Source organism: Nelusetta ayraudi, unplaced genomic scaffold (genome assembly GCF_046127955.1).
Source record: "Nelusetta ayraudi isolate G7.1 ecotype Tasmania unplaced genomic scaffold, CSIRO-AGI_Nayr_v1 ptg000019l, whole genome shotgun sequence".
Classification (NCBI taxonomy): Eukaryota; Metazoa; Chordata; class Actinopteri; order Tetraodontiformes; family Monacanthidae; genus Nelusetta; species Nelusetta ayraudi.
The window spans coordinates 2,459,921-2,477,143 of record NW_027466069.1 but is presented as its reverse complement, the minus strand read 5'-3'; the positions used below and the strand labels follow the sequence as shown (position 1 = coordinate 2,477,143).

Genomic DNA, 17,223 nt, shown 5'->3' with positions numbered 1-17,223 from the left:
GCAACAATAATGAGGTTTTGTTTAGGAAAAAATAGACATTCAACATATGGTCCCACATGGCAGCCGATGACTGTTTTGTTTCCTGTGCATTTAACAGACCTGTGGCATATGCTGCAGCACTGCAAGGCCATGGTTGGACTGGTAGGTTTGCTGCACACACCGCACACAGAGCTGCGCTGACACTGACAGGCTTCACAAACACTGTAGTTGTCAAACCACTGAGAGGAACCTGGCAGCATCAGTCCTTGGATGCCACATTCTGTGCAAACACGACATCTCTGGAAAAATTTAAAAAATACAGGATTAGAGAGCATTAGAGATATGTAAAACAAGCACATTTAGACAAAAGATTCTGAGGCAAGTTGAGTAATAAATGGCACTAACCCTGCACTTCCAGGGGTCAGTGGGAACCGAATCCATGACCGGCTGGAGACAGAAGGTGTGGGAGCCCTTGTCGCAGGCATCACATACCAGCATTTTAGTGTCCTCTCCTGGTTGTCTAAAACCAAAAAAAAGAAAAAGAAATCAAGATATTTCACTCACAGAGGTCAGGCAGGAGTAAACATCACACATGCATTGTGTGATAAAGCACCCTTGTGCACCCTTGTGTAATAAAGCAACAGTAAAGGTTGAGTCTTGAGACCTGACTTACCTGCAAGTCTGGCACACTTTACAATCTGGGCACTGCCACCCTGCCCGCTTGATGGGTGTGGCACCAATCTCCAAACACGCTGCATGATAATGTTGGCCACAACTCGTACAGAACAGCAGGTCCGTGAGCTCCCCCGCCGAGTCACACACAGCACACCAAGCCTCCTCGCCTGCTAGGAAAAATACACAGAATTGGGTAAATGACACAACTGTGTAATATGTTAGTAATACGTTGACTGTTTTAGCTAATAATGAAAATTTAAAGGGATAAACCACATGGTTTTCAGCTAGTAGCATTTTAAAAGATATCTCAGTCAATCAGGCAAAGGAAGAACTGAAAATGTTTGCAATTTCCAGGGAGGCGTATCAACTGTATCTATTTCTTAATGACCCAAAGACATAAAAAACCAACAACAACTACTGACAGAAATGTGCAAACTCCTCCGGTTCCCTTACCCAACTCCTCTGCCTTGTCTATGTGCTCTGGACAGAGGAGAAACAACTGCTTCATGGACTGGAAGGATCCACTGGCTGCCGAGCAAGGGAAGTGGTAGAACCGTGAGCAGCCCTCAGCATGGCATCGAATGGTTGCACCCAGCCTTTTGCAGTATTCGCAAAGCTGGTACAGAAGAAAGGTAAAGAGAAAAAAAAATACACGAAATGTTGTTAATCCAAATTCAATCGTACCTGAGGCCTCACAATACACGTGTAGAACTGATGCACTCACCCGCTGTGTCCCTGAGATAACGGCCTTATCCACATTCTCCAGCTCGTCCTTTTCTGTAAGCTTCACTCCTTCCGACCACATCGCACACCAGTGATGAACCCAACAGCCCCCTGTTAATAATTGAGGCCAAACTCAGTATAATTTTTAACACCACCTCTACATTTGTAATCTATATCCACTAAATATATAGCATTATATGGTTAATGCAAGTTAATGTTTACACCACACTAATGATTAATAAGAAAGCACTGGTTGAAGTTTAACCTGAATCATCAAACAGTGCTGCCAGACAGGGGGTGTCAGAAAATCCAATGGAAGACAGGTCATCGTTCCCTGGCTGAGGCGGTGGAGATGCTGATGGCTTGAGGGATTGCCAGTCAGAGGATGGCCTGAAGTGTCTGAGTTCTCGCTGGCCGTGCAGACTTCGCTCCACACAGTTACAAAGTGCACAGGCTTGAGCACTTTCTCTGTAAAGTTCCAGAGCGATGTAAAATAAATAAATAAATGTTAAGATCAGCATCCTCCATGGGATCGGTAAAATAAAATAAACAACAAAACTTGGTCAGTGAAATGATATAAATAATGAAACTTACACATGTGTGTTGGAAGCAGCTGCAGTAGCACCAGACACATCCTCTGTGGCAGAAGGGGATTTGGACTCCTCCTCGGAAGAGACAAGCGGCTTTGCAGGTGCATTGTCATCAGCTAGTGGAGTAGTGAAATATACAATCAATACAAAGCAACTACCTAAGACTGAATTACAACAACCGCAAACTTCTTTCTTGTAATTTGTTTTACTCAAAGGAATTTTTCTTTAAATCTCTGTGGAAATAATACAATTCATATTTTTTGAAAATGACCAACCTGTTGGTTCAGAGTCATTCTCCTCGCAGTTTGATTTCTGCTCGTCCATCCCCCCTGCTGAGTTTGACCTCCTTGACAGAGATCTATAATTTGAAAACATTAGCAGAACCAACTTGTGAATTCTAATCAGAAGTAGAAAGACAGATGCAATCTAAGCCAATTTGCTAATCATCTCTGTAAATTATATCTGATGACAGTCAAATTCATGAAGCCTGTTATGCCATAATAGTGTATGAAAAATCAGTAATACCGTTTCTGAAAAAAAGCAAAAGATTTGGACGTGCATCCGCACAAAATAACAGCAATGGCAAAACATTAAATGGCATTGCTTATTGGTGCATGATACAAATTATCCATGCTGAAAAGCAACCAATAACATGTTCTAGTAGATACTGAGCCTCCTTCACGATCCAAAAGCTTCTTTGACACCGTGAGCTAAAAACAAACAAACTATGCAAGCCATTCACGATGCCGGTTATGAAGCTTTACTTCAGTTAGGCTGACACACGTTTGCACAAATGTCAACAACCTCCTTCGCAAAGTTGTGAAAATAGCGCGGGGGTTTCAGGAGGCAACGGAATCGGGAAATTGTTCAATCGTTTCTTTTTATTATTTACCCTCGAAAATCATAATCCAAAATCGGAGAAACTGCTACATGATGGAGTGAAATAGAAAATAATGCAAAAGTCAAGCGCCGTTTTCTTGAATTAAGTAACCATAAAACTGGATACACAAAGAAAACACAACTTCCGTATGTTGGACTTCCTGTTGCAGCGGGACTCTTTTCGTGCAGAACCGTTGTCGCTCCACTCATAGTTCCGCTGTAAGATTTACGCCATTACCAAAACAGACTGTACGTACGACACATAGTACATGGCTGGACGAATACACAGGGTTGTTTCTTTTCTTTTTTTTTTTCATAGACTAACCGAATAACCGGAAGTCGTGTTGCGTTTCTCTAGCTCTTAAAGGCAACAAGATGTCATAATACCGAGGGCTGACCAGGGCTTCTTTTCGCAAAGGAACAAACTGCCTTATAATATTTTAGCACCCTCCTGTTGTAACAAATGAGTACGTAGAACGACACCGAATGCCCCCAGAAACACACAGTTTCAAAGGAAATACAGTTTTGAAATCGGTATCACGCTGAGCCTCACAACGTTCATGGCACTTACAAGATGTCAGTTTATGCTAATAACGTATCCCACACATATTTCGACAATGTCCACTAATTCCTGGACGTGGTTTCTAGCAGAGACCAGTTCGGAACACGGACCCGACTCCACTGAGGAATTGGGAGCGGACTTGAGCTGGAATTTACATCATATCGCAATGACAACCAACAAGGAAACTCACATTAGTGTGTATTGTTATGCATGTTGGTCCTGCCACCATTTAGGAGGATTGTGAACGTGCGTCGAGTAAGCATTTTACAGTCATTACACTTAAATTGACGTGAAAACAGACACTAAACAAATCTACACGTAGAGGTTTATAATAAAAAAAATAAGGACAGCAGAATGCTACTGCTGGCTCGGAGAATAACAAATGATTTGTCTGTCACGGTTAATAGCGGCATTATTTTATATTTTTTTTTGTCTTCATAATTATGTCGTTGCACCATCGCGACAAACGTATCTTGTGAACTCAACATACAAAATACGACACCAGGCGACAAACAAGTTGTTGGAGGGGGAAAAAGTAACTGTGCCCCCATGAAACCGAAAAAGAACAATAAAAAAGGTTAATCTCGAACACAAGTTCTTAATATCCAGAGCAAGAGTGATGGTCACACGATGGTTAAGTTAACGTTTTCACGTAGAGGCTAGCTAAGTTAACGTGCAAAGTGTTAACGTAACAATTTAATTTAAGCAGTGAATGCACATGTTATTATACTGTTATGAAAGATAACAATATGTGCCATCACATGAATATGCTCATTTTAAAGTGTTTATATTCGATAGTTGAATATTTGCAGAGCTAAGCACTACTCCTCAATGTAAACACGGGCTTCAAAGGCTTGGCTGGGTTCAGCAAATAGCCATGCCCGTGTCCCTAGCAAAAGATGGATACGGAAAAGCAGCAGACTACGATTTGTGACGTAGCAGCGAAGTGTGTAGAAGAAGCAAAACTACGACAAATACATCCAGCAATGTCCACTGAGATGTGCATTTCAGCCAAGAGTTGCGAACAATTAAGTATATCACAAAACAGACCCTGCTAAAGTAACAAATATTCCAATCAAAAGTAATCAGTCAGGCAACTGGGCTAGGCCTCCAGCAATTACCCGGCCCCATCTGGTCGAAGCTAACAGCTAAACGTTACCTAATTGCAGCGCTAACATTAACCGGTCTAAGGTCAGGGTTGGTGTGTCTTTAGGTATGTCTAATGCCAAAAGTTTAAATGTGCAATAAATCGACACGGCTCACCTCACAAAAATAATACAGTCTCCTCATACATCAGCAAAATCCACACAGCCACACAGGTTCCCAAAACGCTGATGGTCGCCTCATTTTAAGAACCGGACTAACGCTGCTGCTAGCCGGCTGGAGGGAGAGTGGGGGAAGTGCACGTCGGCGGAAGGCAAGCAGTGCGATGCTGCTAGTTAGCTCCCCAGCAGCACCAGATGTACATGCTAGGGTTATTTAGCACACTTGCTAATTGAGCTTTGTGCTGAATGGTCTTTTGGGGAACGATTGGGCGCCGATACATTCACCCAGCAAGACCTGAGAAAAGCTAATCAGACACATACCGTGGGGGGAAAAAACCTAACAGAATGGCTGCATGTTGATTTAGCTCGACTGCTAATATCCTAACAGCGGCTAGCACCTACTTTGCCATCCAGTTTTTTGCATGCGAGACCGCTAAAGCTGCTGCAAGTTAAGACATACCGCTGCTTAAGAAAATAGTGACTCGAAACTTTCACGGTGTGAAGTAGAATTTATATTTTGTTGGCGTTTTAGACGACTAAAGACTTTTTCTTAAAAGGCAGGTAAACTTTGCATGAGTACCCTTGGGTCATTAGCATCTCCTCTGAACTACGTTGCATACGGCTTGTTCTTGCCGATGTTAGCAATGCTTGCTAAATACAACTACGTCGAAAAACATTTTAATGCGAAATTGGGGTACGTATCGTGTGTTATTCATTCTCTCCCATTTAATAAAGCGTTTGTATGATCTCTATGGGTATTGTATGAGGACACTCGTACGTGGCCGGGGATAACGCCGGTTTAATCCGTACTGGAAGGGGGCTGTGAGATAAGGCAACGATGGATATCAAATCAACGTTAGGTCATTAGATTTGTCAGACCCGGGGAAGCCATTTTCATTAACTTGTTATGATTGTTGGAGTACTCCTTCTCTGATATGCTCAATGAGGGATGGTTCAGACTGTGTGTTCGCGTGTTTTTCGACGTACATTTGCATTTTACAGTGCGTTTTGTTTTGTTTTGTTTTGTTTTTCCCCCTCAGACGTAAAGGACAATGCGTTTGTCTGGACTGATTGGAGAGATTAGTCGGTCTGAATTGTTGATTGTTCACCATTTGAGCCGTTATAAAGATGTTTACATTGTCGTCTGAGCGGCTATCTATTCAACGCATGTCTGAAAAGCGACGAGCCCATGAAATAATAGATGATTTAAGAAACAGCATATTATGCTTAAAGATTGTCAGATTCTCAGTCACGCATTGCGCGAGAAGAGCTTCCGCACTAATAGTCCCTTTGGCAAATCAGCTTGTTAGTAATTACAATTATTTAATCATAAAAAAGACACTCTGTGAGTGGGTGTTTATCTTAAATCAAGGCGTGTAAAAATATATACAGGCCAATAAATTGAGCCATCTCGATTCTTTACTTTTGCATCTAGGCAATAAAATGACAGTGGCATAAATGATCCAAACAAGTACCCTTCCATTTTATTTTATTTTTTATCTCTGACAAATAGATACATGCCTTTTGAGTTTTATTCATTGCCAAAACATGCTTGCACGTAAAAGAATGCTTTGTGAGAGAAACACATTGTTTTGCACAGGGGAACAGACTGTTGAAAATCCTAATGTACACGCGGCCTTGGCTCCGTCCATTCATTGGTGCGTTCGAAGCCTGAGGCCATACACTCAGCAAAGCTTGGATGTCTTTGGAACGACTCTGTGAACTTAGATAATTACGTTGGGTCACAGTGTGCCACATTATGAGAAGGTCACGGCTGAAATTGTATAATGTATATTTTTACGCTTTGTGCCCTTTCGCATAATACCGCCATGTAAAAAAAATCACTAAAACGCGAGGGCCAGTCCCGTGTTATGCAAACCGCCCCCCCCCCCCCACACACACTCACACACACACACACTCACACATACAGTGCTGTCTAACAACAATGTGTGCCTCGAGCCTGTCAGTAACTCTCCAGAAATTACAATGTTTTTCACTCACTCTCTTATGTATTTGCTAAAATATTCAGACAGTCATCAACCTTTTTGTGACGTCACAAAGAACCCCGATAAATCAAGTGACCAAGTGAAAACAGGGCCAGTTAGAAGTTAGGCAACGCTTCACTTCAGTCAGGTGTTAAGTCATTTGAACCTGCCTCATTGCTGCCTTGTTTTGTTTTTTTGTCCCATTCTAAATGTGAAAAAGAAAAAATCATTTTAGAGAGAAGTGTTCAGATTTCTTCATAGACGGCTCGTCTCATTCAAATATTTATCCGAAGCTGGGGAGCAGCACCTACTTCAGAGGGTACAGTTTGCTGCCTGAAGCTGCAGTCTGTGACGTGAAGGTGAAGGTGTGGGCTGATGTGCCATGGCTATGAAAATGAGGTGGAAACAGCATGGCAGGGCTGTAGATCCATAGTGGTCTTGATCCTCTGTGGCTCATAGTAAAATGCCTTTTAAAAAAAACATGTTTTGTTACATCATGCATACCAGATCAGGGAAAAAGTTAATCCTGATGTTTCATTGTTGCAAAATTGAATCATCAAAGTTTTAGGATTACTGCACTAATACAGAATCCCCTTTTGCTCCACAGCCAGGGCGCATCTGGCTTTCCTTGTTTATTTTTTGCTTTGGATTTTTTTTTTTTTTTATCATTTAAGACTAACGGTGTAAATTGTTAGGCGTTATTTATGGCAAAATTCCAGGTGAGTGAGTAACGTGGAGCAGGCAGGCCCTTGTTTTTGAAAATAGGTTATTACTCGTCCCCCCTGACAGGATTACTTAACTCCACATTCAGTTTTAGCAAGATTGGATTAGGTTTTGGGGGCGGGGGGGTTTAGGCTTGGGTCGAAGGACACCATTGATTGGCCGGTGGGTCCAAACAGAGGGTGGGATTAAAACACTGGGCTATTGCTATTGGTCAGTGCAGAGAGTGGATGCTTTCCCATCTGCCATCTCAAGGATAATCCCCTAGAAATACCTCCACAGATGTTTAGCACAGAGCATAAAGCAGAGGAAGAGGATAAGGGTCGGGTGCATTATGTGCAAAGTTTCCACAGGTATGTACTGTAAATAGTAGTAGTGGCAATGGCAGTCATAATGACAATACAAATACAGTATAGTCAAATTCAAAGTTCAGAGGTGTGAGTTGTCTTTTCTTAGGCAGAAAATGCAAACAACCATTGAATGTAATTCTAAGAAAAGTAAACTATCTTCATAATAATAACGGGGGAGGGTAATCATGAGGGAATTATCTCTCGAAATCCCCAGTTGTGATATATTTCCCTCCACAAGGGGGTGTATAACCTTGGACTATAGGATTGCACGTGGCCTCGTTCTAAAAAAAAAAAAAGTTGACAATTTCACAAGTTATGATCAAAAAGCAAACCACCCAATTGTAACAGTAGGATTAAATACTAAACGACTCCCTGCAGATGTAACCAGTTCAAGGAAAGTAGGTAAATGTTGTGCTGTCCATATGAACGTTTAAACCTAAACTTAACCTGTGACCCAAGTTGATGGGTAAAGATTATAAAATTCTGTTCTGACCCTCTAAGAAACCTGACAGGTACCTAGACGGAGGAACATGATAAAGCCTGCAGCTACGACAAGCGTATAGTGGTGCAGTGTGGTGAACATTAAGTGCATCTGGGCTTTTTATTAACCTGACAGCCTGTTTAACTGGACTTTCTCAGAGGTCCTGAGCATTGTAAGTTACAGTGAGCAGCACACTCAACTGAGACCCAAGAAATCATCTCAGCACTTGCCCCTTGCTGGAGAAGCAAAATACATATTAGCTTTGAGCACAATAATACTAAATGAGGGAAGAAAGGTTTGGAAGATTTTGGTTCAAAACTGTTTTAATTTCATCTTTGGCAGGACAGGCAACGGCATACAATACAGTGGAAGAGTAAATATTATTACATAAAATTTATATATATTATCATTCACACAGTACAAAAATAAAGATTCTGTTTTTTTTATATATTGGAAAATTCATCCCAATCCCATCAGAGTGCATATAAGTATTTTGCAATGTATGTCTGAAATAATTAAAATAAATGGAATATGATGCTGCCATTCTGGCATTTTAATTTGTTTCTATCAAACATTGTCCACTCAAACAAAAAGAAAAAATCTTTATGTTATGACAGCTTCGAATGCAAGCACAGGTTTAATTTGGCAAGCAATTTACTCTGATGCTTTTAATATGTTGGAAAGCAGAACAGTAAGTGTCAAAGTGAATACATCCACATTGTAACACTGACCAGTGTGACATACAGCATTTACTCGTGGACTCTAAAGGTGAAACAATTTGGGATCTAGGAAGACAGATCCAATGCTGTGCAGTAGCTGAGCATACCAGTGCACCTGTGACGTTTGACTCTGCTTCGCCTCCGCGACCGTCCCCAAAGGTTCACTCGAGTTGTCTCGTTTGCTCAGAGAGCTATTTTTTGAAAACGACGCACCCGTTTCATTCCTCGCAGCCAAAGCGCTGCAACGCAGTGGAGACTGCGCCCTTTCACCTTCTGCAGTCTGCTGCTCTTTCGTCTCCGGCCAAATGAGGCGGGCTAGCGGGAAGAGGAGCCGCACGGGTCCAAATGCCCAGTGTGCAAGTCGGTGGTCCTCAACCAGCGCGTAGCTGGAGGCTAGCACCCCTTCCACAAACAGAGTTCCGGCTTCTGTCAGGGGCGCGTACACTCCCGCGCTGTCCACTGCCGTCACAGAGGTGATGCGAGACGGACGCACACGACCATCCGCTGTGTGGACCAGAACACAGTCTCCCATCTGAGCTCGGCTAGCGAACTGAGCCCGGTAGTCGCCGCTGTCGGATCGGCAGTGGGCGGCTAAAAAGACCAAGTGGTGCGGCGTGACAGCCAGCCTTTTGCCGTCTTCCGTCTCCAGTGACAGGAAAGTAGACCAGCTGCCTCTGCCCTGGTGGAGGAACAAGAGGACTTGGCTATAAACGACTTTGCCCGTCGCAGAGAGGGCCATGACCCGGTCCCCGGGAGCCAGCGATGAGAGGCTCTTCTGGACTCCTCCAGCAGTCATCACCCGGGCCCAGCCGGGGAAACAGCCACCTTTCTCCACAGCAACAGAGTGATCTGCGAGCGAGAACATCAGAAACACATGAACGAGCTGTCGATTCGTAAACATCCTGATATAGACATTCGTAGCTCTTCCGCAGGGGGGCTCCCTTCCTTAGCCTACCTGCTTTCACCGAGCAGTGAATGTGATACTTGGACTCGTAGTGGACCCAGTCGAAGCCGGCTTCCACTGCCAGCTGAGCCAGTAGACCGTACTTGTCCGTGTCCCTGTCATCGGTCGTGATGTCCACAGCCCGGCCCTCGTAGTGCAACGAGCCGGCAGGGTGGTGACCGTCTTCATCCCAGGCCTCGGTCACTCGCAAGTGTACGCCCGGCCACTGGTTCATCACGGCAATGGCCAGCCTGTTCAGACAGTCTTTACATCGCTAGGATGGGATAAAAATGGAAGAAATGGGGGGGGGGGGGTCACAATGTTAGATAAAACTGTCCAAGAGCACTAAATGCACCAGAATCGGACCATGACACTCCTCGGAGACCATCACGCAAGTTCACCGTTGGCTCGAAGCATTTCAGAAAACACTCTCCACAAATGTTTCATTCGATACGGTTTGTTAACCCAACGTTGAGTGATCAGCATAAAAATTACACATTGAAAATAAATGTAGGACAAGTTATCAACAGCAGATTTCCTAAAACTCCTTCGTTGGCTCGAGCATCACGTTATTTTCAAGAACATACTGTTCGGCTCAGATGATGATTCTGTTTGGGCTCCACTTCCAGGTGGTGGGAGGGGAGGGCGGGGAAAAAAGAACCAAAATGAAATCTCATTTTCTACCTTGATGGTTAAAGACAATGTACAAAACTATCAGTGCATGAGTTTTTAAACTAAACCATCGTGCATCAATAAAACACACAGTGGGAGCCGCATGTCCCAACTCTGAAAGACATTTTGTAATCACTGGGTGTAGCGTGCGAGTGCGCTGTACACCTCGCGGTGCAAGAAGGGCTCCAGCACAACCCACACGGGGCCGACTCCGGCATTTCGGCAGCGTCTCCGACTCCTGCTTTTGGGATCGTTTGTTGGCCCGCTGGATGGCATTTGACGCACAATGCCTCCTCTCCTCTGCTAAAAGGCTATCTCAACCTTGCTCACCACAATCACGGGTACAAGAACAAAGCTACTGTAGCCAGTTTGGAACATTCCTTTAGCCCCCCCTTTCTCTCTCTCTCTCTCTCACTCTCTCTCTCTCCCTCTCAAGGGTGACAGAATAATCAAGGCCATTCTTTGACTTTTCCAGATCCTTGGCCGTGCAGTCTCTCACTTTCACTTGGAAGACATTTGATCAAAAAATTACCCACACTCCCTCCCCGCCCAGTGGGGCGAGGATGTTACAGCAGCAAAAGCATTATCACATATTTATTGACAGACTTTTTCATGTGACAGGTGTCCAGGGTTCAGATCTGACTGGATGAAGATAATGTTGAAATTGAAATGAATTTAAAAGTGTGGTTGGAAGAGAAAGTGGTTGAATGAGAGGAGGGCGGATGCTGGGACGAAGGGAATGCTGGGTGAGCGCCGGGACCAAAGGCAGAGGGCAGAGGGGAAGAATGTATGGGCACAGTCTTGGGAACGTGACAGCAAAGAGTGAGAAAGTGAGAGGCACAGAAAACAAACTGGACGCGTTCTTTTTTTTTTTTTCCTCTCCTCATCGCAATGCCATTGAAGAGAGGCGTTTCATTGTCGCAAAACCACAATAGTCGCCTTTCCGACGGTGACATTACTTCAGCAGGCGGGAATTTTGTATAGGCGACCCCTGCAGATGATGCACAAAGAGCGTATTTTACATCTGGGCAAAATGGCGGGCATGCGCACTCTCGCGCATGCAAACACACACACACACATGCAGGGAAAGATTTCCATCAAACACAATCAGCTGGGGAGGAGAAAGAACACAGATTCGTATCCTAAACAATCACGGAGGGCCGACGGCCTCCAACGCGCGGTGAAATCAACCAGCACATCCACGGACGGACCATGAATAAATCCGCTCCAGCCGCTGACTGGCTGGCTTGAGGTGTGGGGGGGTTTGAGCTTCTCCTCAGCAGGCACGCTCGGACGCTGTCAGGGGAATATTTTAATTCACAATAGCAAAGCCTCTGGTTAAAGATTAAAAGGTGTGCCTTAAAAGGGAAGCAGCCGCTCGGGGGGGGGGGGTTAGCTTTGAATTTACTCGATTTTCTTATCTGGAGAACAAGGAGGAAGAAGTTTGGTTAAAGTGTACACACTCTTGTACTTGAAACTTGTTTGACTTGGCCTGCTCGAGAGCAGGGGCTGGCAGCGTAGAGCAAGGCCGACAACACGGTCGGACCCATTATGGTTTCTATGTATTGTTGGTGACGGACGAGCAGGGATACAGTGTTTTTTGAGTTGTGGATAGCTTAAACTATAAAAAATAAGCCAGCCAGAGCAGACTTCAGTCAAAGGGCTCGTTTGCTTTCACCCATCAGATACCACGGGTGTGCAGACACAGAAACCGCCCTCGCCATCAACCTCACCTTGGTCATGAAGCGGTCGGCGTTGGTGTTCTCCTCGTCCTTGAACACGACGTCCGGGTTGTAGTTGCACACCAGCTCATTGAAGCGCTCCGAGTTGCGTGCGATCTTGCCCTCCGCCCTGCCGCTGGCGCCCAGGTTGTTCTCTGAGAAGTTGGGGAAGAACTGCTTGTAGTGCATGGCCGTGAGTTTTCTGTGCCGGGGCCGGCCGCCGTAGCCCGGGCCCGGTCCGCAGCCCTGGACCAGGCACAGGCAGGTGCACGCGGCGAGCAGCTGCAGGCCCACCTGTGCCAGGCGGGCCCACCTAGAACGCTTCATTGGGGAGGGTTGGGACTCCCGGCGGTCAGGGGCTCTCGGTGCCTACAGCGACAGCCCTGGTCCAGGTGGTGTGACGGCTCAAATGTTGGTCCATTCCAAGTCATGGGGTTTTAGTAGTGGTGCCGACGAAACCTTCCACTTGAGTGACTATTTGGAAGATGTATCTTTTCATATATACCTGTTCCTGATAAGACACCGCCACCTGTAGTTGTCCAAGTCTAACCTGTTGATACTGATGTGAGCAGCTGCAGGCTCCGAGTGCAGATCTTCCTTCTAAAGTCTGACTCACTCACAGGAACTAAGCCAGGAACTATTAGGTCCTAAACCTCCTGCGAGCTGAGAGTCTCCCCTCTACACACGTCCGTCGCAGGTGCCAGTCCCGTCGCAGGTGGTTTTGTTTTTCCTTCGCACTTACCGCGTCTGTGTGCACGCCGCTCCTTTAACGACACGCACCACCAAATTAAAGAAAGGCGCGCCGAGCGAATCCTCTCGCGACTGCTATGTGCGCTCCCGGTGCGCTCCCATCCTTTGAGTTCATCCGGTGAGCTCTCTCTCTTGACGGGATACAAGTTTCTTTTTTTCACTTTAATTCTCCTCCTCCTTCTCCTCCTCCTCTTTCTTCTTGGCTGCTTGGTCCACCGTCCTGTGTCGCGGTGCACAGCCCTTGGCCACCTTGCACCAGCCATTGGGTCTTATTAGCGTCGAGACGAGATTGCCCTCCCTTCCTCTGTGCGCGCTCCCACACCGCGGTAGCACACGCCTCCAATTCAACCTGACAAAAGAGCAAATGATTGGCCCGCTCGAGTTAACACAATGACAAACGCGTTCGCGCGCGCGCGCAAGCACACACACATACACGCGTCTGGTCTGCTCAGCTTTTCCACCTTAAAGTTTAAAGGTCGCATATTAAACCCCGATCCTTTCAGCATGCTTTTCCCTCATCCAGCAGTTTCAGATAAAATAAAATTTAAAAAAAATCATCCTCGAAAGGATGTATATTTAAAAGGGGCTCATATCAAACTCCGTTGGGGCTGTGTTTTGTGTTTGTACCAAAAAACACAAACACCACGCAACTTTTTTTATTCTTTTTTTTTTTAATTTTTTTTTTAATTACAGCATCCTGCAAAAAGTTTGTCTTCAGGGGTCTTTTGGAACTTCTACCTCTTTGTAAGCAGCAAAACGAAGGTCAGAGGGTAAAGCGTTTTGGTTTGAGGATGTTTGTACTATAAACTGGGACTGGTACCACTGTGCCAGCGCTGCCCCTTCTGACGTCATAAAGGGTTTGTTAAAGAAAGTTATTTGGGAGGATTTTTTTTTGACAGGCTAAAAACATAAAGCAAGAATAAAGTAAAGTTTGGGGGGTATTTTCTTCTTAAAAACCAATTGGTCCAATTACAAGGCAACAGAATTATTTTTCCTTAAGTCCTTAAAGTCTGTTTATTTAGAGATAAGTCATGCTAGCAGAATAACATTGACCAGCTTCCGTCCACCAATCACAGCCGTCGAGGCGGAAGCATCGGCTCTGATGCTCCTGTTAAGAATAGACAGAGTTGAAGGTTGAGGGTTCTTGCGATGGAACACAAGCATCCAGCCTTGACACCCCTCGACTGTGACTTACAGCGCTACCTTCCTGTGCTTCGGGAGCCAGCCTGACCCCCCGAACCCGTTGCACCTCTCCGCTGGGAACACCCTCCGAGACACAGAACAACAAATTATTTTTATCCGTCTCAGAACAATAGCTGGGAGAGTCATAAAATGTGTCTGATAATGTCCAGGAGGGAGCAGAAAGGAGAGGAATCAGCGTGTCTCCCGAGGTCGACGTCTATAATCACATACGGAAGTTTGAATTAATGGCCAGCTAAAGGTCGAAATGTGTCATTATCCTATCTTTGGCTTCCTGAAGGACCAGTTTATTATTGCCTGGCATGTCTTTCTCAGTGACTCTGCCCTCCAACATCAGTGTTCGTCTGGGCCTTCATGCTTTTATATTTTGTTTTGTGTTTATAGTCTTGTCCAACAATTAATCACTGTTAAGTGGCTTTTTCCCAATTGCAAAATTCTATGGACCTAAATGTTCCTGATCTGAGCAACATTTGCCTCGTGCGGCAACCAGACACAGGTCACTGAGCACCGCAGTGACCACGGCGAGGGTTCCACCCCCAAGGGGAAGTTTCCAGAAGATCCCAGGATGTTGTCCGGGGGAGGGGGCTGCGCCAGCCAAAGTTGCATCTTCCTGTCCGTACGATAAACACGGACAAAAGGCATCGGGTCTGGCGCAAGCAGATGAGAGATATCGGCCGTCGTGACAAATGCAGGGAATGACTCAATCAAAAAAAGTCAACAAACACTTTCAGACGCACAATCACCAGCGCCGTTTCACTTCAAACGCCGCGCTGGCGGAGATTTCCATCAGGCTCGGAGGAGAAAGGAAGGAAGCCAACATTTGTGCGTTGGGGGAATGGGAATAAAGTCACTATTATTATTAGGCTTTTTTTATTTTATTTTGGTGCCCCCTCCCCATCCTCTTGCCTCCCCCACCTCCTCCCTTTACATTTTACTCCCCTCACTCAGGATGGGAGTACATGACCGGCTGAACGGTTGAGTTTCCTGCAGCAGCCGCAGCTCAGAAGACGAGATCTTTCCTGCCTCGTTTTTTTTCCTCCCTACGTGCAAAAAGCACCTGCGCTGGCCGGCAAACGCGGAGAGCACGCCTGCAAGCATCATCCCAGGGTGTCGCGGGAGGGGCAGGTGTCAAAGGGGTTTGAAGGATGCCGCTTGCGTGAAGGAGTAAATGTTAAACTGGTACTCGGGTCTCAAGTGTTTGCCTCGTCTCCTGCAGCTGAATAGACACTCGAGTTCCCCTTCCTCAGAAGGAGGCCACTTGTTCGAGGGGAGTTGCTTGATGAGGTCAAACAGCTCTGACATCGAGTCACCTCCTTCCAACGCTCTCTCAAACACGCTCACATACACACACACACACGTAAAGGCCACCTCCCGCTCCAGCGTCTCACGCCGTGTTATCAGCGCAGGAAGAGGCAGGGTGGTGCATTCTCATGTGTGATTTCTGGCTTATGTTTTCCAACTTGTCGCTTGTTTATCCTCAATATCTTTCACACTGCATGAGTCCGCCCCTGATCTGTCTTCTGCGTTTCAGGTGGAACAATGAACAATGAAATGCAATGATAATAATAATTAAAGGTATCGAGCAAAACACCCCTTTAATTATATTTTCTAACAACGATATGTGTCCCCTGCCGGTCAGTCATAATCGGATTAAGGCAATAATTTGTTTTTTCTCGAGTGTCATGTAAACGTACTGAGTAAAGACCAGCCCTTACTCTTTTTGGCTACATTACAGTACTTGTATGACAATGGAAACTGGTCTCTTTGTGATGTCACGAAGAGCAATTAGTTCTTCATAGAATTGTGACAAAAGCGGCAGCCTGGTCAGCGCATCATTCGTGGCAATTGCTTCAAGGTCACCTTGTCCTAACCGCCTTTCAAACATGTGGATGGTCCAACAAAAAGCATCAGTTTTAGCAGGAAGCTGATACGCAGTGTGTGTGTGTTTTTTTAAGTCAGGCTCTACACAGAGGGCTAAATACATCGTTTTCCTGAAATCTGTCATCATCAATCATACCATACTGTTCCAGGGGGCCAAAAAATATATAAGAATCTAAAAAGGGGCACAATATGGGACCTTTAAGTTAGCATTACGTTTGTCGGCCTTGATCTAGAAAAGCACACCAGGGGCCCGAGGTTGAGGCGATGCTGCACTGAAGTGGACAATGGAGAAAGAAGGGTGGGACTTCCTGGCAGCAGACAAGCAGGTCAAAGGTCAGCCATGATGCTTTACCTCGGTTTGTGGGGCAGACGCAATAATATGCATTGCACACATCGCACCGTTTACCGCTGCAGATTTAAAGAATCATAATTCGGTATTTGAAATACAACGACTTTCTTTTACGAGAAAGATCCGGTTCACGTGCGCCGTCAGGCCGAGCAGAGAGCCAGAGGGCCGCGCCAGCCGGCCTGTGTGAAGCAAGCGTGCCGCGAGCGTGCACGCAGCACGGCGGGCGGCAACGGCAGTCGGACAGTGTGCGACCATTATCAGTTGATTAGAGAGCGAGTCTCGCCTTTTCCTGTGAGTGATCGTCTACATGCAAGTGCGCAAAAAAATAAGCGGGGAGGGGGTGGGTGGGTGGCGGGGGGGTAACGGCGGCGCCTAATGCACTTTGGCATGAACTTCAAACGGCCGAGCGAGCGTCAGGAAAGCCAATCTGCCTCCCCTCCCCCCATCATTCCGCCTTCATTCTTATGTTTTTACAATAAAGATAGCCTATCTCATCCCATTACAAGTTGCCTGTCTCCCGTCTTGTCCCCCAACGTGCTCGACAGCTGGTCCGGGAGTGTGTGCGACCCGCCGCGCCGGGCCCGCATCGACTCAATTACACAGCTGTTGAGCGAGAGCTGCTACCACAGTGTAACACGTGAAGGTTTTCTCCAGATAAACTACTGAGAATAATAATAAAAACGTACAGACTTTTTTTTATTTATTGTGGTAAAGACGATGATGATGCAAGTTATAATGATGAAAATCACACGGATGCAGAACTTGGAATTGCAATTGGA

At 45.7% G+C, this 17,223-nt stretch overlaps 2 protein-coding genes across 5 annotated transcripts in view; both read right to left on the bottom strand.

The window, feature by feature from the left end:
• The window catches only part of kmt2d (lysine (K)-specific methyltransferase 2D), a 28,077-nt gene extending 23,254 nt beyond the window's left edge, over positions 1–4,823 (bottom strand). For 2 of the 4 annotated variants that reach the window (XM_076026264.1, XM_076026266.1), the window contains exons 1-9: positions 2,860–2,970; positions 2,243–2,325; positions 1,972–2,083; positions 1,643–1,845; positions 1,379–1,488; positions 1,108–1,270; positions 653–824; positions 385–499; positions 100–278 (exon numbers count right to left, since the gene is read on the bottom strand). In XM_076026264.1, the coding sequence (XP_075882379.1) occupies positions 100–278; positions 385–499; positions 653–824; positions 1,108–1,270; positions 1,379–1,488; positions 1,643–1,845; positions 1,972–2,083; positions 2,243–2,291 (1,103 nt within the window). In that variant the 5' untranslated portion in view covers positions 2,292–2,325; positions 2,860–2,970. Of the gene's footprint in view, positions 1–99; positions 279–384; positions 500–652; positions 825–1,107; positions 1,271–1,378; positions 1,489–1,642; positions 1,846–1,971; positions 2,084–2,242; positions 2,326–2,859; positions 2,971–4,671 lie in introns of those variants that run through there. The other 2 variants (XM_076026267.1, XM_076026265.1) reach the window with 2 other exon arrangements.
• A 3,691-nt stretch (positions 4,824–8,514) lies between these two features.
• On the bottom strand, positions 8,515–13,299 carry dhh (desert hedgehog signaling molecule). Its single transcript, XM_076026262.1, is given in 4 exon segments — positions 8,515–9,777; positions 9,884–10,145; positions 12,277–12,602; positions 12,605–13,299. Coding segments are annotated over 4 exon segments (1,485 nt in total). The 5' UTR covers positions 12,696–13,299; the 3' UTR covers positions 8,515–8,971.
• Positions 13,300–17,223: the final 3,924 nt, after the last annotated feature.